This window comes from Eublepharis macularius, chromosome 5 (assembly GCF_028583425.1).
Source record: "Eublepharis macularius isolate TG4126 chromosome 5, MPM_Emac_v1.0, whole genome shotgun sequence".
Classification (NCBI taxonomy): domain Eukaryota; kingdom Metazoa; phylum Chordata; class Lepidosauria; order Squamata; family Eublepharidae; genus Eublepharis; species Eublepharis macularius.
The window spans coordinates 112,790,095-112,816,173 of NC_072794.1; the positions used below are offsets into that span (position 1 = coordinate 112,790,095).

General features: G+C 43.0%; 1 protein-coding gene across 1 annotated transcript in view; it reads right to left on the bottom strand.

The window, feature by feature from the left end:
• The window catches only part of PIK3C2B (phosphatidylinositol-4-phosphate 3-kinase catalytic subunit type 2 beta), a 117,534-nt gene that overhangs the window by 61,531 nt on the left and 29,924 nt on the right, over positions 1-26,079 (bottom strand). Inside the window, exons 2-5 of the mRNA XM_054979281.1 lie at positions 22,723-23,729; positions 15,983-16,089; positions 13,566-13,720; positions 9,046-9,166 (exon numbers count right to left, since the gene is read on the bottom strand). Coding sequence (XP_054835256.1) covers positions 9,046-9,166; positions 13,566-13,720; positions 15,983-16,089; positions 22,723-23,643 — 1,304 coding nt within the window. The 5' untranslated portion in view covers positions 23,644-23,729. The remainder of the gene's footprint in view (positions 1-9,045; positions 9,167-13,565; positions 13,721-15,982; positions 16,090-22,722; positions 23,730-26,079) is intronic.

Here is a 26,079-nt window from a genome sequence, read left to right on the forward strand (position 1 = left end):
TTATTTTACTTCATACTCTGCCTTTCTCACAGAGGAAGATCAAAAGCAGTTTACACTGTTCTTCTCTGCTCCTCCATTTTATCCTCTCAACAACTCTGTGAAATAGGTTAGGCTAAGAGCATGAGAAAGGCTCATGGTCACCCAGCAAGCTTCGAACCTGGGTCTTCCAGATCCTAGTCTGCCACTGTAACGACTACATCACACTGGCTCACAGATCGTAATTTGAAGGGCCTGCTTGCCTCAAGCTGGACTGCAGCCCCTCATTAGCTCATGTCCTGCCAATGCAGCTTCCTAAAGTATTATGTGCATGCATACTGAAACCTGGACTATACTGTACATGCTGAACTCAAACACTGATTGTGTTCATGATAAAAGGAGGTGCAACTGTGAAGGGCAGCCGTAACAGGAAGTCTGGCCTTTTCACCTGCCAGTCCAAGAGGAAAGGTCAGTTCTTATCTCAGCAGAGCCTATATCCGGGCTTGGACCACCACAGCTGCCATCACACAAGCAAGCAATTTGCAGAGCCAGGAGGCAGAGGGTGCTCTGTTTTCAAAGGGAAGAAAGGAACTCAGAGGGAAAGAAACCCTTAAAGTCTGGAAAAAGGAGATAACAAGACCAGCCAGAAATGCCAACTGTGCACGCTCACTAGAAAGACCTAGCATTCATTTTCAGGAAGTGCTGCAAGTCATTTTTATGAAGGCTGATTTGTAATGGCTGGGGTTCAGAAGGCACGGGGTAATTTAACAACATTTAATCTTGATTATTATTTTACTATTTGAAGAGGTATTTTATTGGATTTCAACATGCTTTCCTGCTCCTACTAGAAATCCAGCTGACTACAATTAAGTCAACACATAAATAAATCATTCAGGGCCAGCCCATCCACTGGGCTGACAGGATGTTTGGCCAATGACAGAGCATTATTGATGCAATTGAGAGTCCAGCCATTCTGCTGCCCCAGTACAGATCTACAGCCCTCCTTTGGCCCCAGCCATTTCATCACTCCAAAAGATGGGAGCTGCTATGCTTGTTGTAGTTGTACAGCAAAACTGCTCCAACCAGCTCAGCTCCCAAAAAGGTAAAAATGGAGACACTGAGGGCTTAATTACACACTATGTTACTTACAAATCCGCCCCATGTCCTGTCGACCAGATGTGTGCTGGGAACTCTGTGTTACAACTTAATTCCTAGACATATGGGGCCTGATTCAAACTGGGACCACTTTGTGTGAGAAGAGAAGGCTTAAGCCTCTCCTCTCACACTGGTTTCTTCCCCTGAAACAGCCCCAGGAAGCCACAGTTTGTCCCACTCTAGAAATGTACATGAGCTACCTGTAAGTTTGCACTTTAATATCTAGTCCCTTCCTCATCAAATTCCTTTTCTCTTCCCAACACTCCTTTATTGTACCATGAGAGGAACACACACATTGAAAATCGGCATGCATGTTACATTAAGAAAAGGAGCTTCTATACCAATCTGGGAATAAGTCACTAAGAGTTCTTCATCCTGTAAGAGAGGCATGTGTGGAAAGTTGAATTTTTGTCCCCTCTGCTCTCAACACTATAACCTGAATTACTTGAGTTTAGTATTCTGAACACCATTTGGGGGAAGCATCTATGTTTCATGAGGTCTGCACTTCATCTGCTGCCTGATGTCCTGAAGGACACACAGGGAACAACTCAGCAGGATACACAAGTCCAAGAGTTAACAGAACAAGGGGAATTTTTGTTGATCTCTTGGCTGTGTGAATTGCACTGCCAGTACTAGGTAAATATTTGGTGTGTATCAACAATAGGAATGGATAGTGGAAAAAATTGTGTCAATGTCAAATGCATACAATTATACAATGCATTTAATTTTGCCTGCAATGCGAAATTTTGACTATTATTAAGTCAACTCTACAAAAGGGTACCCAGCTAAAGGAAACTGATATTGTAGGAGAATGAGAAAACCATGCCCACCATCTTTGCAGAATGGCAACTTAGTTAAGACCTATTGAAGTCTGTAAGATTAAATCATCACTACAGGATTGCAGACTGTGGCAGTTAAGTCAATTTAGAAGGGTACAGGAGTCCTGCGATTTCATGTCAGCTGGCTTGCAAAAATCTTTAAATAAAAGCTGGCACAGAAAAATAATTGATTTTCTTGTGATTTCCAACATATGGAAAGCCATCCTTTAAAACTGAAAATGAAATTGTAGAGCTCAAATAATATTGCTCCCCCACAACAGAAAATAAATACTCTCATGAAGAAATCATTATGCACAGAAATCATTATCTGTTCATGAGGTACTGCCCAGACCACCACCAAGAATTACTACAGAATTTTTCCAATATGCTACACTTCTTAGTATGTGCACATTAAAAAAGCAGGGCTCTTTCCCTTTGTTAGTTAGACTTATATCAGCACACTTAAAACGGTGTAAACTAAAGCACATGTGGCTTGAGACTAAAGGCAATTTGCTAGCTAGCTGCTGACTCAGCAAGAGATGCTACAAAATTGTTGCAATGCATCAAGCCAAAACTGCAGCAAAGTTTTCCTGGAGGAAGCTGTCTGGAAGGATGGCCCAGCAGTTAGAAGATTACATTCAGAACAATGCCTTGCCTTTGATACCACATACTCCTTATGCCACAACCGAACAGGTTACAGGGTCTCTCCAGATCAAATGATCTCATAATGATACTTGCACTCCTCTGCTTATTTTACAAATTGCAGTTTGCAGGAACAATAGGATAACTGGAAAATTTGTTCTAAGAAAATATAGGAAGCATGTGTTGTTCTTTTTTCTGCTACATATTGCCTTTTGGTTTCAATGGTGCCCGATGGACATGATGCATAAAAGGGACTTGTGCCTCCACCAGTTCATACAGGGCATGTTGGTATCTGTATTTGTCCCCAGTAGAACAAATAGCAGCTCTCCTGCTTGTCTGACCCTACAAGGGGTTTGGGCACTCTTCCTTGGTGAAAGGATTAAGCCAAGAAAAAATGAAGTTTGTTTCCTAATGTTTCCCAAACAACATTGTTGAGATGTAGGGAAACATTTGCACACCAGCTCATCAGTGCAGTTTTCATCTATATGAAGGTACAGCAAGGAGCACTTCTGATTTCTACATTTAGTACTTGGGGTGTTGCCAAGAAGGGGATGTACAATGTGGGTAGAGAAGAGCTGGTGTGTGTGTATGTGTGTGTGTGTGTGTGTGTGCTTTACAGGACTCGGGCATTCATCATTCAATTTGTATTAAAGGTAACATGTACAGGGCACAGGTTTATCATGTTAAGCCTTCAAAAGAAATGAAATAGTATATAGTCTTTATGAAATAGTATATAGTCTTTATGCTGCAAAGCTTAGTTTCAAAGGGAGAGGCAGTATTTCACAGGAGACAAAAGACAGGAAATGATCCTCCCTGCACCAACTAACCTCTCTCCATTCCCCAAATCTCAGCCTTCCAGGTATTCTAAAGAGATCAAAAAAGTGCAAGTCAGGAATGGCTGCCTTCTTTACCCATCTAGAACTTACACAGATTGCATTTTGCCCCCTGCATGACATTTATGGAAGAACAAAAGGTTTTTCAATAGGAGCCAGAATTCATTATCCAAACTGCAGTTTCTGTATCTCAGTATTGCTTGTATACATGAAGAAAAGCCAAGGAGCCTCCACAGTCTTGGTGAACTCTGGTTTCCCAAATCTTAGTATTTTTCCCATGTACAGATGAGCATATAGGTCATCAGTACATGCACAGCCTACCAACAGGATAAATAATGCCCCTCAAGGCCATTTTGAGTTGGGAAAGCTGTATTGGGGTAAGTCTAAGGCCACCACCCTAACTATGGTCCCAACTTGAATCAGGGTCCTGGATGCTTAAAAACAAGTCCCCCTGCTCCGTCCTGATATCTGATTATTGACAACAAAGTTCAGTCAGGGGAATCCCAACCTTACGTGTTATGAACTGTGTCATGTAGTTCAGGCCCAAGCACAAAGATGGAAATAGGTCCAGAAAATGGGTCTCATTCAACTAAGATTGGAGTTTAACAGTCACTATGTGGCTTGAGCTCTTTGTCCAAGAGGATATTTGCTAGTTGCTGATAGTGACATACATCCTCTGAATCCAAAGAAGGCTTCTTCAGGAGGAGCCATACCACTGCCTCCTTCAAGGCAGCAGGAATTTCCCCTTCCTTCAAAGAAGCATTAATTATAGGGACATGGCTCAGCAGCAGTCTTCTTCCAGTCTGCTGTTAAAAGCCAAAGGCAAAGACAAGAATCATAGTGCCATCTCACATGCCTCTCATCAACTTGCTCACATCCTCAGACTGCAACAACTGGAACTTATCCCAGTAAATGTGATTCAACTATTTCATTATGGAAACACAGAAAAACTGATCTCCCATTCATAATGGATGCAAGTGATTTTGTCTGCAAGATGTCTTACAAACCTACCTATGCAAATTACAGAACAAGCCATAATGGGATCCTCAAGGCCAGATGAAGCACAAACCCTTCACAACACGGAAAATCTCTGCTGCACAGCATTGTGCAAGCGCAATGGTGACAAAGAACTAACCACACTTCACTTCAGAGAAGGCACAAAAATGTGCTTCATCTGTGCTTGGTTATATTCACTAGATTTTCTCCTCTTGTGCTCTAGTAGCCTGCCAACTTAAGGCCAAACTACACATGGTAATGTCCACCACTCTGACTCATGGTGGCCATTGCCATTTCAAAGCAATTTTAAAATGCTGCAAGGGACCAGTCCTGATTGGGCCTGCAACACAGTGGACTGCAGCACTGGTGTCCATCCTTGTTCCCCCTGGTGATGTTTCAAGTGCCAAAACAGCAGTGGTACGTGTGTGTGTGGCCATTCTAGAGGGGGCGGGGGAGAACAAGAACACCTCAGTTGGCCATGCTGCACCCTCATAGCATTTTAAAATCATTCCATTTAAAATCATTCAATTTAAAATCAATCAATTACAGCCCGGAAAATCCACAGCAACCATTTTAAAATCACTTTAAAAATGTGGCAGCCTCTGAAGATCAGACTTGTGGAAACTGTCACATAGGGTTTAACCTCCATTTCATTGCTCTTAACTCTCCAGTAAACTAGAAAGATGAAGTGGGCTGTATGAGGTGGCACAAGACATTTAAGAACAATCATGCTGGCTGCCTGAGTCATTTTGCTTTCTGAAGATCTACAAAAGCTTCAAGTGGAGTATTGGTCATGTTGACAAGAAATTCCACACACACTCTCAAGAAGCCATCAAACATTAGAGGCAGAACATCTTGACATGTCACCCATCCCCAGTAAGCCTGAACACTGCTAGGTAGTATAAAACCCAGAAGAAGAAATTGGGGACCCAGATTTTCAGGAATGTCAGACAGAGGAGATGAACATAAACAGGAATAAAGGGGCTATGGGAATACAGTTTGGCCAAGGAGACATCATGTGAGGAGTCTTTAGCTGGAATCCAATTGAACTGTACTTCTTCCTAAATGTACCTAAATAGTCATATAACAACAGTTCTTCAAAAAGCAAGAATACAGTAACACCTCTGCAAAATTTAAAGCCTCTAAATTATTTGCTAACCCCCACTTATAAGGACTGCAGTCATAAATGGGCCTTTTCCTTTCCATAATCTAGTTCCAAATCCCTTTACAAAGGGGGGAGGGAGAGAGAAAATACACGAGGCGCCTGTGGGTTCTAGGTTGGCAGTATTACTTCCTTCATCTGATGTACATTTCTTATTTCTGTTTTTAGTTAATACATGTTACATAAAAGGAAGGAAGATTTTTCTGCTGATGGCAACATCACCATTAAAAAAAAAAGACTACTAGAAGCCAATAAGAACTATTGCAACAGTTCTTACTGGTTCTCTGGCTCCATATCTGGAACATTCTTCTCCAGTTACCCCTGAAGTGGCTGGGCTCTACCAGCAGGCATTCTTTAACATACATTGCAGTCACGAGTGATTTCCTACAGACACTGTGCAGACTGAAAGGTGTCAAGGGATCTAGCGATGCCAAAACTGATACCTTGACATTTGAGCCATTCACTGACACACACGCAAACTTGTTGCCCTCTGCTAACACAGAGAAAGACGGCATTTTAAGTCACTTTGTTTATTGCCAGGGCTCCACAGGAGAAGGGAATAGCCTTGAGACTTAAAACAACATTTATAGCCACATATAAACACTGAAATCAGTCTGGGAGGTTTCTTCTCTTGATTTGGCTTTCAATTCACATGCTGTCTCTTATAGGGGTATATGCACACACACACACAAAATTGTTTTCCACAGAGGACTCAGTGGTTTCAAAGTCTGTTCACTAACCAGCCAGTCACAGTAATAATCAGTTTGCACTTGCCAGCTTGCATTCCCAGTCGCTGTAACTGAACCACAAGCTCTTAAGATCAAAAAGTACAAAGCCACTCTCAAGGCCTCCTTACATTAGTAATTTGTCTGATGGAAATGCAGCGCACTGTGGTCAAGAAAAGCAGGTTAAATGGCCCAGCTATTTTGCTAAGTATTTGGAATGCTCATTCCTGGTTGGCTGATAGTAAACCAATGAGAGAAGTTTTATTGATTTTTCTCCTGAAAAGCAAATGGTATTTTCAGTATTCTTCCAGGGGAGACTTCATTTTACACAACTGCACAGTTCTAAAGAGAAGAATCAACAGCCCAAAAGATGGGGCATATATTTCAAATGTATATAGGTATATAGGGCATAGAGCCAGTTTGGTGTAGTGGTTAAGAGCATGGGACTCTAATCTGGAGAGCCGGGTTTGATTCCCCATTCCTCCACTTGAAGTCAGCTGGGTGATTTTGGGTCAGTCACAGCTTCTAGGAGCTCTCTCAGCCCCACTCACCACACAGGGTGATTATTGTTGTGGGGATAATAATAACATACTTTGTTATCCGCTCTGAGTGGGCATTAAGTTGTCTTGTAGGGTACTATATAAATTGTTGTTGTTGTTGTTGTTGTTGTTGTTATATATGTAGGAAGGAAATAGTCACCTCACTCCAGCATGCTAGAAGCAGAAGTTTGTATTAATGGGTTGCTCTCAATCTAGTTACACATCAAAAAATGTACCAGCATTAGTTGCTGACCACCTTGGCAGTCCCATATTAACTGAACCACATTAACTGGGACAAGTCATGGAGACAGTAATATGGTGACATGGTCAGGAAAGCTCCCACTATTTTGGCTTTCCACAAACTATGCAAAACTGAATTATTCTGGAGAGCTTTTTAACTCTGGACTGCCTGTAAGAAATGGATCAGACAGATGTCCTGGTAAAGGGACAGAGACTGTAAACTATACTACTGGGTACTGTATATTGGTGTAGATATGTTCCAACCTGGAGTTTCTGCATCATTTAAAATGTAATGTTAAATTACTTGTTTTGTTTCTTCAACATTTCATATCTGTATTTGGATCTATGCTTGTTTTCAAATTTCTACAATCTATATTCTATTGTACTGTTTACTAAGTGTCCCAGCCATTGGTTGTGTTGATTTACACTGTGTAATCTGCCTTGAGTCTCAGTGAGAAAGGACTATAAATAACATAAAATTTAAAAAAAATAAAGAAATGCACATGGCCTCAGCTATGCTCCCAGGAGGTGCTAAAGTAACCCAGTTTATCCAATAAAATCACTCCCTTTGGGAATAATTGCCAAGCAATGACTGTACTGCTGGAAACTGTGTGAACACAAAATGAGAGAAGCCAGAATGGAGGCCATGTAATTGTAATTTATGCTATCACAGCAAACATGGCAGGGATTAGCCCCAGGTTCTTCAGTCCCTTACAAAACAAGTCTATAATATGGTCTAAACGTTTTTGAGCCTGTTGGTACCTCTGGAATTCTAAGAGCCAAAACACACGTTAAGAAAAACCTAGGTTCAGCACGTGTTCTCTTACCTCAAGGTTTGCTGGGATCTGTAGGCGTCCTGGAAGCTTAAAGTTTAGCATTTACAGAGCAGCAAAAAGGGAAAGGGAAATACAGGCGCCTGTATTTTAAGCTTTAAGCTTCCAGGACGCCTTTAAGCTTCCAGGATGCTTACAGATCCTTTAAGCTTCCAGGACTTTAAGCTTCCAGGACCCCTACAGATCTTTAAGCTTCCAGGACGCCTACTTTAAGCTTCCAGGACTCCTACAGATCCCGGCAAACCTTGAGGTAAGAGAACACGTGCTGAACCTAGGTTTTTCTTAACGTGTGTTTTGGCTCAAACATATGGCAGGGGCACAGATACAAAATGGCTGCCAAAGGAGGTGGAACTAACCACAAAATGTCAGTGAGTGAGGTTATGCATAACTCATAATATAGCATAACTTAAAATAAAATAAATAAAATAACTTGAACAGTAACCCTTCAGCATTTCAGGCAGAAGTTTTGCTTAACAGGATGCTTTGAAAAATATTTTATTGTAAAAGACACAGCTTACTTTCAGTCACACACTGAAGAATCTTGTGCTATAGCAGCAGCTGGAGCTGAAGCAGTGGCTTGTTTGTTTCAGTCTTCACAGCCAATTGCATCTCCAGAGTCCAATCAGAAATCCTTTTGGGCAAAAGTCCTACCTGCACACCCACTTTCTAAAAATACTTGGCAGGGACCAAGAAAGATGTCAAAGGATACCATGGTGTCCACGGGTGCCATGTTGGGGACCCCTGGTCTAAAACAACTGTATTTTATTAAATCACTGTAAGAGAGACATCCATTGAAGAACTGAGAGGGGCTATGTAACACATGTTCGCATTTGGGATAAGACAGGCAAAGTGCTACTTACACATTGAGGGAAACAAGAGGGAAAAGGTTGAGGGTTATTTGGATAACTCTTCACATTCACCCCTACCATTCACCCACTGCTCAAACCAGCAGCAGTTCTAATCCTGTATTTCTTGTGTTCAATCCGCAAAAACAGCAAGATCTCTAATCCTGTATTTCTCAAGCACAGAGAGTCCACAAAGACTGTGGGATTGAGAATGCATCAAGGAGGCCAAAGATAAGGCATGTATTCTTAACCCTTTTTTCAAGCACTGCCCACTCACTCACTTTTGCAGGAATTCCTCCAGGCCACACAGCTTGAGTACAAAGTCATCCACATCAATGTCATGTAATTCGTCATGAGTGTAGCACAACGTCTGATAAATGAGCAAGTCCACAGTGGAAGAACCTGAAAGGACAGGGGGGGAAAAAACATGCTCAGCACAATGAACCCTGTCAAAATTCCCCAAAATTTGCCATTGTGGCTACTCCTTACTCTAATTCAGTGGTACTCACTCTGTGGCTCATGGATTACCACATCTGCAATTGCCATCAACCACAAATTCTACGTGACTATTATATGTGGGCTCTGCAGAATGAGGATAGGCAAAGTGCCCACCTTTTCTCTGCAGACCGTGCTTACTCGGATCTGGTCAGCAGCTGCAGGAGCTGCTGTGCCAAGATGGTAAGAAGGCCGAGGTCAAATTAAATGGACACTCTGGCTTCCCTGCAGGAACCTACTCGGGTGGGCCCAAGAGCATTCCGATAGGAGGCTCCAAGTCAGCACAGCTCGCTCGCTCAGAGCAGGCATCTGCAGTGGGAAGCCTGGGCACCATTTACTTCCCTGGCCGTCTTCGTCCCTGGCAAAAGCCCACCACTCAGGTGAGAGTGAGATGGCCAACACTATTCTGCCAGGGAGAGAGCAAGAAAGTAGGGGGGGGGAGTAAGCCATGATTAGGTTTTGCACTGCAGAAGCCTACTCTGCACCAGCCAGCAGCATGATTAAGCTTCTGTTTGCAAGAAGCCAGTGGATTTTAACTTTCCTTTCTGTTTTCTTGCTCTCCCCCCAGCACAAGGCACATGCCAAAGCACCCAGAGGTGAGCAAACTGGACGTGGAGAAGGGGCAGTGAAACCACCACCACTGTGGCCAGCTTGTTTTTTTTCTTGAGTGGCTCCCAGGTGGTGGTAGGGGTTTTATCTCTCTCTGGTGTAGGCCAGCTTGCTGTCCTGGCTGCTGTTTGGCTGCTGGGATGAGAGCACAGAGGCTGCAAGAAGAGTAAGGATTTGGGCAAGGCTTGCAGCTTACCCATCCTCCTCCAGTCCCTTCAGCAGAAGCTGTTTCAGCAGAGAGAACCATCTGTCAAATACAAGCCTCACAGGAAAACAGCTTTGCCCATTTTCTTGAAATATGGAGCAGGTGCCACACTAGGGAATGGTGCTCAGAAGAGCCACAGGTAGCATATCAAATAACCACATGCCAGGCAGCTCCCAAGCCACTGAGTATCACCACTCTAAATCATGCCATAGACTAACTTCCTCTGATATCATGAAAATGTCACTCACAATGTCTCCATAGTTCTTTCCGAGCCTGATTAATTTTCTTGTCCCTCTGCTACAACCCAGACTATTATCAACAAACCATTCAAACAGTCTCAACTTCAGTCTCAAAGGACAGCCTCCTAAAAGTTAACAGAATTCTGATACAGAAGCATAAATGAGATCATAAGGACACAACACTGACAGCTGGCATTGGACTGGGAAAGTTTACATTCGAATAATAAGGAAAGAAGGAAATGAAAGAGCATGTGGTCAAACTCCAATTCAAACAATGTGTTGGATCCTGTGATAGAACAGTGAAAGATACTGATGACAGTGGATCTTCCCTGCTTTCACTTTACCTTATCAGGCTTTTCTGACTCTGGGAAAGTTGATTCCCAGGGTTGTGGGACCCTAATAGCCATATAGGTTGGTGGACTGCAGAGAAACAGGGGAAAGGGATGAAACAGTCCATCCTGCTTTTCCACCCTGATGGGAGAGGTAGGAAGGAGTGGTTTGGTCCCTTCCCCCTCCTCAATGGAACCCACTGACTTGCCTGGCTATTGTTCTAGCTGGGCCCCAGGAATCAATTTTTCAAAAGCCAGAAGGGATTGGTGGGGAAAGGAGAAAGCAGGGAACATCCACAATCCTTGCACGATCAGATCATTTCATCCAACACCTAATCGTGTGCCACGATCAAAGGGCAGATGCCAGGCATAAAGTGCCAGCAAAACAAATAACTCTAAATGATTAAAATGAGGAAGCTAGAGTACATACTGCAAGGAGGCCAGTTGCAAAACTGACCTGATCAATATGTCGTGTCTATCAGAACATAACTATAGCCATTCCATATCCATAAAAGAGCAACATCATGAGACAGAATGTCAGCAAGCCCATGTTTATGGAAGGGTTAGTTGATTTGGGCTAATACTGCGATGTCTCACACTTCTACCCATCTTTTCTGCATCTAAAATTTGAATTGATTTATGCTAATGTGCTAGAGAACAAAAAAGAGGCTTTGAATTAAAGAAAGTAAATCCCACAATTAATTAATCTCCATATATACATTGGAAATGTTAACAAGAAATCTGATTTAGCGTAATTGGGTTTGTTCACCTGTTGAACAAGGTCAAGCTGAACTAATTGCACACTTCTGCTTCATTAAACAAGTGAACTACATGAATAAAACGCACCTTAAATGAGGTACTGGCCACCGTTTATAAGAAATGGATAGGTAACTGTCAATCATTTACAAGATATATAAACACTAAGATGAAAAAAAAACTGAATGGAAAATGCCAAGATAATGCATTTTAAACAGTACATTAAATATTAAACATTCAGTTAAACAATCACAAAGAACAAAATCGAGATAACTCTGGACAAAATGATGAAATTAACTATTAGTGCTTGTGTTTATGAACATGTAAAATTGAATGTTTACCACATTTACTCCCCAAATAGCCATTTAATATGCAATTATGAAGGGTTTCTCACAAATTCACATTTCATTGGTAGGGTTATATACATGTCTGTAGGCAAAATATAGAAAGAAAAAAAAGATGAGATTCTGCCACAACCAAGAGACTGAAGACGACTTGCCAGTGTTTGTTTAGATTCCTACAGGCCCTCTGAGTGGGAAGTCAGAGTCACGGCAGAAGCAGGGCAACACTGACCTCATCCAGCTTGAGGATTCTTTGGTTTATAGTAGCCCATTGGAAAAAACAACATTTTACAAGTGTAAAATTCTGCATATTTCTCATCAGTGTATACTTGTTCTCACACTAGTCTACTACCAGTAACACCACTGCAAAAATATAAAGGACTGCATAAATTTCAAAAACTATAATTTTAAAATGCCATAATTTCACAAGCCTCATAGGTCAGTCTCTGCTGCTCTACTGCCTTGGGGGCAGCTGGGCCGGCCACCACAAGGGCCAGCTTGGAAAAGAGGCCTTGCATGGCTTTGGCCCCAACATGCCACAGAGAATAGGTTCATCAACAGCTATTAGCTATGCCTACTAAAAGGAACCTCCATATTCAGAGGCAGTAAGCCTCTGAATACCAGCAGCAGGAGGCAATATTAGGAGAAGTTATTAGTCTCTCTGCCCTGCTGTTGACCATCCAGGGCAAGTGGCTGGCCAGTGTGCATAACAGGATGCTGGACTGGTCTCTGCACTGGTTAGATCCAGTAAGACTCTTCTTATGTCAAAAGTGAAGAGATGCCTGTGATGGGCTTGATGGACAGAGGCCAAATGCCAAACTGGCAACTGCCCAATTGGCTGGAACAGCTGTCAGTCACCAGAGGGGAAGAAGCTGCTGGTGAAAATGGAGTCTAGTCAGCCAGGCTATAAAAATCTCTGGCCAGAGCCAGGGAACACTCCTGAGCTCTAGGCTGGCAGTAAAAAATAAAGGTAGTCCCCTGTGCAAGCACCGAGTCATTAAGAGGCAGTATTTGGAGCAAAGAGGACAAGGAACTGGGTGAAGTAAACCCCCACCCCCATATAGCTCGATGCATTCTTGAACCTCCCAAACAGAGACAAATACCACCAGTAACCTCTAAGGGGCACTACGGTCAGTGGTACCTTACAATAATAATACATATTGAAATACAAAGTTTAAAGGGTTCACAAAATGATGAGAATATGGAAGGAAAATCTTTGTGTCTCACGGGCTAATATCAAGAGCTTTACAGTGTTGACATATAACCATATTCTATATCATGGCTCCAAAAATGACCATGATTCAGTGGCAGTACACCTGCTTTATAAGCAGAAGGTCCTCGGTTCAATCCCTATCACCTCTAAAAGGATAACAGGTGTAGGGAAGATTTTTTCTCTCTAAGTCCCTGGAGAGCAGCTGCCAGTGAGTTCAGATAATATTCTGAACTAAAACAGACCACTTGTCTGACTCAGTATAAAGCAACTTCATATTTGTACATAGATTCCGCAAACAGTACATGTACAAAGAGGGGGTGGACATCACATTTCTGCCTTGTAAAAGAATGTGGCTGTTTAAGGGCTTGAAAAATGTGATACCCTCCACAAGAAAAACATTAGCTCGATGTCTGATTTCTAGTAAAATAAGAACATTTGTGCCCCCTGCCCAAAAAAGTCTGAAGAAGTCCCACAAGGTCTATCATTGGTTTTTTAAAGAACCAGAAAACATTACTAGAACAAGTAATAGTAGCCCTTTCATTGCTAGGAAGAGGAGTGGATTTGTCTTGACATTAGGAGCTCAAGGGACTTTGAAGTTCAAACCAACAACTTACAGTCACAAGTGAAGGTGAGGGGCTCCTGCAGGCTGTCATAAACTACAGTCACTTTCAAGCTGACCCCGTGTCCAAGGTGTTCGGGACTGAGGTTGACAGTGCTCCAGACATAACCAGTAAGAGAGTAGTCCTTCGTACTGTAGCCAGATCTCAATCTGCGGGAAACAAATAAGATAAGAAGGGTACTATAGATTCCCTTAACCAGCCAAGTCCTCTAGCACCAGAAAGGACCTTTTCCCCCTTGCTTTGCTTTCTCTCTTTCTTTCCCTAGACATCTTTGTACTTTACCTTTACCTTTTCCTCTCCTCTTTGTCCCACTTGAATTCTCCCATTTTGGAATTAATATCATTACAAGAGGATCTACAAGGAACTGGAAAGGGGAGACCAATTATTTGGAAATTTCTCTCATATCTTTCCCACCCCACACCTAATCTATACATTCTCAGGGGCTTGAGGGAAGGTTTGTTACCCTCCCCCAACATTTTTCGTCAACAGACTGTCAACTGCTTTCAACATTCTGGGGCTTCCTGCAGGACATTCAGTCCTCATCTGGCTATTATTGGGGTGGGGGGGGGATGTTATTTTAATGTTGGTTAATGTACAAAATATTATTTTTCTACATGACAGGGGAGAAAAGGATAGAGGTAGCTTTTTCTCCCTTTCACATAATACTATAACTCAGGGGCACAGATGAAAATACTTTTTTACTCAATGAATTCATTGCCAGGTGGAGATAGTGATGGCCATGAGCATAGATGACTTTAAAAGATTAGACAGATTCATGGAGGAAGGGTCTATCAATGGCTACTAGTCACAGTGACAAAAGGGAGCCTCCATTTACAGAGGTAGAACACCTCTGAATGCTGGGAGGCAGCAGTGTGGGGAAGCTCAGCCTCTATTCATTGTTCGTTTGGCCCTCCAGTGCAACTGGTTGGCTGCTGTGCGGAAAAGGATGCTGGATTAGACAGACCGCTGGAATGATCCACTAGACTCTTGCATTCTTATGAGTCCTCCGAATACAGAGACTTTTTGTGGATGGCTTTATTTTATTGTTCTTGTGACTGGCATGGGGGGCCCAGACCCTTTACTACAAGGGACAGTCTCATTAAGCCTTGCAATGCCAAATCTGTTTTCCTGTTTGCTCAAAGATCTTACTTCATCTTCTCTAAAGAAATTTACCTATGTGATTCCCAAGATTCCTGTCTAAAACGATTGGGCCTTTTATAATTTTCCAGCAAGATAACAACAGTAGAAAAATGCAAGAACTTTATGGCACAAAATAGGGTTGCCAGGTCCCCTTACCTTCCCAGCGGGAGACTTACCAGAGGAGGTCTACTTGTGCATGCATGCTCCTAACCTGCACAATAATGTCACTTCCAGGAAGTGATGTTATCATGCAGGCCACGTGCTGTCCCTGGGAGAGCTCCCACACCCTGCAGGGGGCAGAATCGAGCCTGCTTTGGGTCCAATTTAGGCTGAATCGGGCTGCTGCAGAGTGCAGGAGTGCTCCCTGGAGTGCTCCTGCACTCTGCAGCAACCCAATTCAGCCCAAATCCAGGCCGACTCAGACTGAATCCAGCAGCGGCGGCAGCAGCAGCAGTAGCGAGAGCAGCTCACTGTTACCACCGCCACCGCACTGGTGAAAGTGGCCTGCAGCGGCAAGAGCAAGCGGGTGGTGGCAGCAGGAGGTGCTGGCGCTGGTGACAGCGAGCCACTCTCGATGTCACCGTCACTGCTGCCGCTGCCACCGCTGCTTGCTCTCACCACTACAGGCCGCTTTTGCCAGTGCAGCGGCAGTAGCGACAGTGAGCCGCTCTTACTGCTGCTGCTGCCGCCACCACCACCACGAGCAAGCTGCTGCAGTGGCAGCCAGGAGAAAAGGGACACAAGCACGCTTTCATCAGCACTGCGGCTCCTGCACCATGAGAGCAAGCGGCAGCGGCATAAGCGGGTGTCGCTGGCAGCAGTGGCGGCATTGAGAGCAGCCTACCTTCACCACTGCCGCCACCTGCTCTCATAGTGCAGAAGCGCCCCCACCCCCACCCAGGGGCACACCGCACCCCCCGGGGACAGGGCGCCCCAGGGAGCATGCGCCCCTGCCAGATGGGTAAGTGGGAGTGGGGTGGGAAGGGTGGGAGCGGAGGATCCCCCGCCAGGGCAGGGGGATGGCAACCCTACTTCCAACACATATTCCACAGATGTCACTCTTTAGACCTAATGTTACAAAAATGGTAGTATCAAAGAGGATTTCTTCCAGCTGCTGAGGATTAAATCAACAATAGTAATCAATCAGTTGCTCAAGGCATTTAGGTCATCCTGCCGCCATATACACTTAAGTTCCAAGGAAGATGTTGGCCAATGGCAAGCCCTGAAAAAGTATTTTACTGAGCCCTTTTCTGTTCCAAACAAGTACTTACACATCTAACATATGGCAGAAAGCAGCAACCTCTTCATCCTTCTCCTCAGAGACCTCGAACAGCTCATAGCCGTTGGCCACAGGATAATGCCGAGAAGTGCCCTGGCACTAAAAGCCACACAGAAACAGAAAGCACAGTTACAAATTACAGTACGAACAGCAGGTGAGAAACAGTTCTCACTCCATTTCATGCACTGATGAGTAGCTTTCTTCATGACGCTGAAGCTATGGAGCAGTTCACACAACCCAAAGGAGGTGCTAAGAATACGGGCTTAGCAGATAAGAAGAGCTGAGTACGTGAAATGGCTTCCTCACAAGCCTAGTTTTCAACTCATCCAAACTTGACCATCCCACCTTTGCAGTTTTGTGGTACAGTGGTAAAATGTGGGTTAACTTGCAAGCTGGGGTAAGACTGCAGTTCTAGTAAGTATAATATACAAGACCCAGCCCTTGGCTTGGTTTGAAACAGTTGAGGACAGAAACTCTGCACACTTTTGAGCCAATGCGGTGCTCATATCCACTGCAAATGACTTTGCAATTATATCTTTTCTAAAAAAGAAAAGAAGAATATAATCTTGAGTACTCTAAATATATTATATACTGGAATGACCTAAATGGACAGTGTATAACTGTTCCTATCTATACAGCTGTTCCTATAGGTTCCTATACAGCAGTTTTGGAAGAATGAGGTGATACACATCCAATAGCCCATACTGGCCTACAGCTTGAATGCACATCTGAACCACAGGAGTGGTAGAATGAATACACACAGTGCATTCTCCAGGGCAAACATAGTATGTTAAACACATTAAAAAAGAACCTGGCCGGTCATACTTCCACTCTGAATTTCCATTTTATCCTCACGACCACATTGTGAAATAGCTAAGAGAGAGTGACTGGCCCAGCATCAGTCAGTGAACTTAATGGACAAGTGAGGACTTGACCCCAGGTCTCTCCAATTGTCATCTGTCACCCTAACCACTGCACAGCCTCTCATATAGTTTACAACTGAGAGTACCTTTTCCAGAATTTTGTAGTCTGAAAAGAAGCTATTATTCGGTATCCTTCTTGGCTGAAATGTTTGTTCATATTATAAAATTTAACAATAACTATAATGTACAGCCAATTTCAGGTGGGTAGCAATGTTAGTAGAACAAAATTTGAGTCCAGTAGCATGTTAAAGACCAACGAAATGTTCCAGGGTCTAAGCTTTTGTGAGTCAAAGCTCACTTTGTCAATGCATAGACAGGCACTCACTCACTCACTCACTCACTGTCTGTCTGTCTGTCTGTCTGTTTGTGTCTGTCAATCAGGAAAATTCTTAAAACTTTTCACTGAGTTTCCTCTGTCTTTTTCCCAAATAACAAAGCAGGATGTAGAGGAAGCAGGACAGAATGCCATGCCACACCACACTGTGCATGTGTACATGGTCTCAGTGCCTCAATTCACTCCTTTAAAGCAGACAAAGATTCCACTGTCAGAGCAATTAACCCACCAAATAGTTAGAGGAAGAGGGAGAGAGTGAGCAAGAGACAGAACACAACAGACGCTAATGGCAATTTTAGTGTTCTTTCATCATTAGTTTCTTGCACAGCAAAAACAGAGAGCAACTTACATAACCTTTAACAGGAGCTTCCGACAGCATTTTCACAGGTTGCGTGGAGAGGACGTTCTGTTAAGCTTAGTGGCAAAGGATAGCTTGCTCGTATTTATATCCTTTAGGTTCCAGAGGTATTTTTCATTTACTCTTTGTCTATATGCCTTGGCTTGAACCATTTACAATGCCAAAAGCTAGTAAAGGCTATCTTTGTGGTCCAGGCCTAGAACACTCTGGTATCCCCTTTACCAGAAATCCACATTTAGCAGCATGACAAAAGGGCTAGGAATTCTTCATCAAAACCTTGATCTAAAGAAGTAAACAATTTTCCCCATCCCGGCTTGCTGACAGGAAACTAGCCTGTCATGCTCCTTACACTGTTTCTTTCCTGAGGAGCTTGTGACATTTCAAAAGCTGTTATTTCTGGGGAGGGAAGCAGCCGACACACTTTTCGGAAAGAGAAGAGTTTTGCAGGACACCAGCTCAGGCTGCTGCTGTGGGGACCTTAAAATAGCACTTCAGATGTACGTAACCCTTTCCAAGGCACAGTGGCAAAAGCATTTAATGTGTGACAACAAGCTCAGTAACTAGAGGGACAATAAATCCTGGTGGTGACATTTAGGTCAGAATTAGGAACAAAGATCAGAATCTGGTATTCAAGGGCAATCCAAAGCAGATATTTAATGTACATTTCCACAAAAGCTTTCATTTTAGCACTCTATTGCCAAAAAGGAAACTTAGGAAAGGTCCTCCAAATAAGTTTTGGGATTGTGCAGTAAGTATAAGCCATGATGGCCTTCCTGTTGGACACATGTACCATCCAGTGCAGTAATACCCAGGGATGGGGTGTGTGGACTGATAAGACTGGATTGCTGGGCAAATTGGATATCTTTCCCATACCAAAAGTCTGTGAAGACACATGCCTGTGAAGGCACAGCTTTACAGAAAGACTACAGGGACTCGAAATCTAAATGGGACATTTAGAGCATGCCATAACAAGATCACAGGTCTCCACATGGGACAAGAGTCTTTCAAGAATAAATACACCTCAATGTCTATCAAATTCAAATGTCTAGAAATGAAAAGGCAGTCCTTACTGTACAATGGATAGGCACACAATCACAATACACAACATTCACTCTTTATTTTGTCTCTGGGCTCTGATCCTTTTAGAACAGACATTGTTTGGGATACATTATTGTTGTTGGCTGCTGCAATTATTTGGCTAAACAACTATTTATTTAAACACATTTCTGCCCACCAGATGCACCCAAGACACTTAGCAAATACAAGATCATAAAGCCACATCTACAAACAGTCCAAATGTAAGAGCAGCAGTAAAATCACATCCCAAGAGCAGTAAAATTGTCATTATTTAAAAACACAAGGACAAAAGCAACCACCACTAAAAGTTACTCAACGGTCTTCCAGATTTTTTTTCGGTTTTATGTTTGCTCTAGAAGACCTCAAGACACAGCATGTCTAAGGTTGGCAAATGAGGCTGGCAACTGGCAAGAGACTCACAACTGGGGGGAGGGAGGCTTGCTGGAGATGGCACTGGCATTGTGGTGATGTCACTTCTGGTATGACCTTGAAGTGATGTCATATCATTGACAATGCTGTTTTGCCCAAAATGCTATGGTTCAACCACAATGTTTTGGGGAAATGCTGGAATGTTGTCCAACATGATGATGTCATTTCTGGGCTATGACAGAAGTGAGGCAATGGTATCAGGATGACACCAGTTTCTCCCCATTTTTCCTTCTGCTGCCCAGCTCAGCAGAGGCAGGAAGTGCCAGCAGGTGTGCGGGTGGATGGGAGGTCTCCTGCTGAAGCTGGAGATCTCACAAGTCTGTATCCGTCTCACCTCCTTGAGGATAAATTCCATAATCTGGGGGGCAGCTGCAGAAAAGGCTCTACCTTTTCTAAGCTAACTCCAAATAATGTGGACAGATTCAGACTGGAAGGCACCATTTATTGATTTCAGCCTGATATGGGTGGAGGTACTCCTTCAGGTACTTTGACATTTAGGTTTGCCAACTCCAGCTTTGAAAATTCCTGGAGATTTGGAGACAGTGCCTGGGGGAACTCCATGGGAATGCAATGCCATACAGTATGCTCTCTGAAGTCTTTTCCTCTGTGGAATTGATTTCTGTAGTCTGCAGATTAGTTGTAATCTTGGGTGAACTCCAAGGATCACTTTCAGATTGGTAACCCTATTGACCTTTGACTTTAAAGGTCAAAACCAGCACCTTCAAGAGTGTTCAGAAACAACCTGCAAGTTTGTTGCAATTGAAAAGTACTGGCTTTATAGATTCATTGTGGCAATTCCCTTAAGATTATTTTAACAGGGGTCTTATGATTTTTCTGTTCCATGTCAACAATTCCTGTGGTTATTCACAGAACTGCTATGCAAGTATAAATAGCTGGGATTCTAATTTTATTATAGACAGAATAAAAGGATGTCACAAAAGAGATTTTCTATGAAGATCAGACCATTTTTTTCAAGGCCCAGTTAAGAATGGCTCCCTTAACCTGCAGGGTTTTTTTCAGGATAGATGGATCCCATGAGATTTCAAAATCTCTGTCAAACTGTCAAGAATTTTTTTAATGAGTCAGGCCTGGGTTCCCCAAACCCAACTCATTTTCCCAGCAGGGAATGTCATTTTAAAAGTTGGGGGAGGGGTGGGGCAATTTAGCTCATCTGCCTGAATGCTGTCAACAGATTTCTGGGTCCTCTGAAAGCCTCTACTTATAACTTGGACCCCTGCAAATCATGGTTATTGAAATCTTGCAAGGAATCATTGAGTATTCCACTATAGAGAATGGTTAGTACCTCCTTAGTTGTGGAGACCTTTCTCAAAGAACAGAGCAGGCAGTGATGAAGTCACTATTTAAAACTCTTGTTGAGTTTTCAAACACTGGTGAGCTATAAGCCATTTTCTGTTTTTTGGGGGGTAGGGGGTAAGATGTGCTCAATCATCTAGCAAAAAGTAAAGACATTTGCCTCCCTTAAAAATTAACTTGTGCAAAGGGTTCCTCCTTCACACACAGCAAATAGTGACCGCAAGATCAGCATGGATAACAAATTTCTTTCCATATACTACACCCTAATGCCCTGAAGAAATACCCTGCTGAGAACCATACACAATAGTAACCAATGCATACATCTACCAGGGCCGATTCCAGACGGCCCTCCCCATGCCGAAACGTCGCGCGTCGTCGCTCGGAAAACGCGAAATATCGCGTTTTCTCGCGCGAGTTTTGCGTGCTGTCGCGCAAAACTCGCGCAATGACGCGCGACGTTTCGGCATGGGGAGGGCCATCTGGAATCGGCCCAAGCCTTGAGATATGTTTCATGCCCCTAATATCTGCTCTGAAAATGTTACGCTGTCTTCAGTTCTTCCACTGAAAACTTCATGTCACTAGCGAAGACATATAGACTAAAAATAATAGGTTGCTCCAAAAGTAGCTTCATTACAGCTGCCACTGACATTTCTGTGTTCCATTTTGCCCTGCTTACTGACATCACAAAGTTTTAAGGAAGGTCTCTGCACTAACCATGTGTCTACACTAGACATAGGCACGAACCAAAAAAAAAAAACCCCAAACCATGTGATTCGTGGTTCGTAGCATTCCACGGAACCTTGAACCACAAACTTCAAACCTTTTCCAAGTTTGGGAATTGGTTCGTGGTTTGTGGCATTTCAATTGCTCGGGCAGTCAGTTTCACAGGCCCCGTGCCAGTTACAGCCCATCGGCTGAACCCAGCACTTCCAGCGCGGCAGGACAAAGGGGCTGTCAGTTTCAAAGTCCCTGCACTGGGTTCAGCCATGGTGTCTATGAAACTGACAGCCTCTTTTCCTGCTGCCTGGGCTGTCAGTTTCACAGACCCCGCTCTGGAACCGATGTGCAGTCTGTGAAACTGACAGCCTCTTTCTCCTGCTGCTTGGGCTGTCAGTTTCACAGGGTGGCTGAATCCAGTGTGGGGGCTGTGAAACTGACAGCCCCTTTCTCCTGCTGCTCGGGCTGTCAGTTTCACAGACCCAGTGGCTGAATCCAGTGCAGGGGCTGTGAAACTGACAGCCCCTTTCTTCTGCTGCCCGGGCTGCCACTTTCACAGACCCTGCACCGGTTCCAGCACGGGGTCTGTGAAACTGACAGCCCGGGTAACAGGAAAAGAGGTTGTCAGTTTCACAGACCCCGCACTGGGTTCAGCCGATGGGCTGAAACCAGCATGGGGTCTGTGAAACTCCGAACCAGCCACGGAACAGCTGGATAAATTCATTTGTTCTGGAAAAACACGGTCCCTCAGAACGTGTGTTTCGCTTCAAACAAACTGGCCATTCCATACGGAACTGTGTTCCGTGTTTCGTATACACTAACTCTCTGTAATGGTTTCTGTAATTCAAATTGTTAATTCTCCAATAGGGGTAAATCCGATCATTCTATCTATATAGTCCATTATTGCATGATCTTGTGCAATCATACACAGTTGTTCCAGTCTAAGTGGACTAATATCAGTGAGCTTAGATTGGAGTAATTCTGCATAAGATTGCATGAGTGCTTATTAAACAGAAACTGTACAAACACAACTTCATGTACAACACAGTCCTAATTCTTACCGAAACCAATGTCTACCCTTGAGCATTTAATAAGACAACAAAAAATTTGGGGGGGGGGGGGGTTGCGATATAAAAGCATGCAATTAAAGACAGAATCACTATATGTATATACAAAGGTTCAAAGTAAAAGACTGAGCAAGCAACCTTAGGGCTGTTTTTTTTCCTAACTTTTTGACTGACAAGGGTACTGTACACCACTTTTACACCACAGTGCTTCCTGAGATACACTGAAAGATTAACTTGGAAAAAGATAATGCTCAAGGACTTTTTGTTTACTAATACTTTTATGATGATGGCTGCTAAGGGGAATACTAATCCCTTGATACCTGGAATCTCCATATTGTATCTGAAATCATGAGGAAGTGATAACATTGAGAGGATTGTATAGACCTGCTCAATGCTACTTGAGATTTTTTGACATTTCCTTCCTTCCTCTTCATGATATTCCATCTGCTCCAGGTTTTTCAGTCATATCCCCAGCTCTTCAGGCCAATTTTGATGACATAAAAATGGTCTTACCGGATCTGCTGAAATCCTCCGATTCTTGTTAGGTGCAGCATTCTTCCGTTCACCAGACCTGGAGACATAGGTTCTGGGAGGGACTTGGGGAGGCATAGTCTTGCTGCGAGCAACTGGCTTTCCACTGCTTTCTTTCTCAAATATACTTCGCCCCCCCTTCCAGCTCCATGTGGCTTCCCTCAGAAGTTCAGCATCATAAGTAGACTTGAGGTTCAGTCTTGTGATAGCATCATTGATGCCATCATAGTCCACAGTACTATACGGATCTTCCTCTGAGATTCTACGGCCTAGCAATTTTCCATCTGCTCTCTCATGGGCTGAGGAAAACATATTGATATCATTGGGCTGGGACCCTTTGAGAGAAGCTTGATTCACTTCAGAGGCATTCCAGATGGCAATGCGAGGGGGCAATGGGGGAGGAGAAAGCTTCTTGGGGGAGTTTCTGCCATCACTATTGTGGTGGGATGTCCTACTGGACTCAGTGAGTAACTCTCCCCCTGAGCTGTCAAAGATATACAAGTAGTCACTGGAGAGAGGTCCCTTCAACCAAGGCTGGTTCTCTGGCTCAGGAAGCAGACTCGATGAGGTAGTGGTGTTGGTCCCAAAAGCTCTTGAAACCTCCTGGCCAGAGAGGGCATTGTAATTAAGGGTGGGGTCCGAGCCAGAAAGGCCTCGCATCACCTTGATACTATGACAATCATTCCTGACAGCAGGTTTGTTGTATTCCAGAATTGGATCATCCCAGGAAATGAGAGGTTGGTCAGTATTTTTCTTAGCCTGGTTCTCCTCCTTGTCCTGCCTCAGGCGGGACAGGGCATCATACTCCATCTGCAGGGCTTCTGCAAGAGCCAGCTCCTTACGGCTGATCCCCACCGATTCCAAGGACTTCCAGTGCTCTCCATTGCCTCTGGTTGCAGACATCTCTTGAGAAGCAAATGCTGAAACCAGTGACTATTTGATGCTTGATTCAGGGGTTAGGAACAAAGGCATGCTGCGTCACCAGCCACCTGCAAGTTAAAGAAACCAAAAGAAACTTGAACAACAAACAAATCAAAACTTGCATCAAGCAAAGTCTGGAACTGACTCAGCATTCACCTGTCCCTCAGGAAGGTCAGACTCTTTGTGGGCTTTCCATGGAAAATATACCTATTGTATCCATATTCTTAGTTATCACTAAGTTATTGATGATTATCTATTGATTTATTGCAGAGTATTCAAATGGATTTCCTACAGAAAACTGTACAATTCCAGAATAAAATAGGTCCTTTTCTAATTAGGTGCCTTTCAGTTAATTCCACATTGACATTCCCACTCTCTTTAAACCATGAAAAACATTCTACTAATGGTACTATTTAGCATAGGCCAGAAGACAACAGATGTTATATAAAAAGTCTTAACATTGCTGACAAGACAAGGAATGTGTGGAAGTTTGGGGTCAGAGACTGATGAAAGAGTTGACAATTGGGATAAAGGCAATCTAAGTGACAAGGAAAGGCAATAAGAGAATATCGCAAAGAAAGCAGTAATATGATGCAGTGTTCCAAGATCATTCATGAGACTGTTATACCAATATAGGGTCAAATCCACATTACTCATTCTAAGTTGCATGTTCCCTGCATTCCCCACGCAATCCCGAGTGCAGGTCACATTACCTCATTAAACAGACGCATTTCATTTGCATTTCTCCCAAATATGTGGTCACAGGTTTTCAACGGGAGTTTCATGGTGGCCGTGAACGGGCCAATGCGCAATTTACGTGGTTTTTTTAAAAACCACCCCCCTTCCTGTCTCTCCGGCCGTTCCGAGAGTTCCTATTGGCTGATTCAACTTGCAAGTGCTCCGTAGTCTGCAAAAGACTGTTTTTGACTTCATAGCATTGGATTTATTGATTATGCTGTTTCTGAATCAAATCTGGTAGTTTGAAAAATCATTTTGGGGTGAATCCATCCTCAGAACGGACTCGCGAAACTTCCTTTTTAACTGTTTTTTATTTTTTTTATTTTATATTACTGTAATATCGAAATTATGAAATATTGAAATAATGACACTCCAAGGAAGTGAAACTTCAGTAAAATTCAGGCACTGAATTGAACTGCGTAGGAAATGCCCACGAAAGCTTCCCGCATGCTTCCAAATTCCCCAAAAAGAAACGGGAGAGAGCCATCAGTGCTGTCAGTGGGGGAAAAGAGAGGCATCATTATCTTCAATGATGTTTCTTTATAAGGCAAGATCGAAATAACGGAAAAGTGCACTAAAAAAATTTAAAAAATGGGCGGGAAAAAAAGGTCCCGCCCAAAAAAGCGGTTTTCGAGCGGCTGTGTGACCAGAGGGACGTGCGAGAAAGACGGATTGGAAGCAGGTATGTGAACGAAGAGGAAAAAATCGTGGATTGGAGGCAAACGGAAGATATCCGATAAACATGCGGGTAATGGGTGAATGTGGATTCAACCTAGATAAAAGCACATGACAATAATCAATACTGAGTAATACTAGGCCAAACTCTTGTATTCTCTAGATGAACTTTTAGACTTTACATGAACTGTCTGAGTGTTTTTTCTATGTGTTAGGTAATTCTAACAGGTGTGCTTTCATCCTTTGACAGTTAATTAAAATAGTGGACTCTATCGAGATTAATGTTCCTCTATCAGAGATTCAACCAATGGTGATCGCTCAACTTAACTTTTCCTGACACTTCTCAGAGATTTGTAGTTTTGTTTTGCAGATCTGAGTATGGCGTAATTTTTTACTAATTGAAAGGTTGTACTATAGAAATTATGAATATTCAGTGAAGCGTCAAACCAATCATTGTTTGTTTGTGCTATCATGTGAATAGACCTTAAATATTTGCATTTGATGAGGTATAAAATTGCAAACACAGATAGAATGGTAGAGCTCTGATGGAAGAAATCTCTTGAGAGAATTTAGGTGAGAACTTATTTTTACCTATGCATTTCATAGAAACTTTGATTATGTTAAACTTGGAATTTATTAAGAAATGTTAGCAAACTTATTTCTTATTGCCTTTCTGTGTTCTGTTTTTATAGGATTTATATTAATAGCCATTTATATTTTGATTACTTGCTTCATTAAAAAACTAGGGTGTATTTTCAATAAAGTGAAATAAACTCTAGACAGGTGTCTGTGTGTTTGATAAAGAGTTGCAAAGCAATATTGAACCCCATATAAATAAATGTACTGATAAACAGCTGGTTCAAAGAACTTATCTGTTTGACAGGTCTGAGAACTAATTGCTGTAAGCTTTCCAGGAGAGAGATACATCTTTCTCTTGGCTAGTAGAAGCTTAGTTTCAGACACAGGCAAAAGCTCGTTACAAGACCACAGACTTACAAGTTAGTA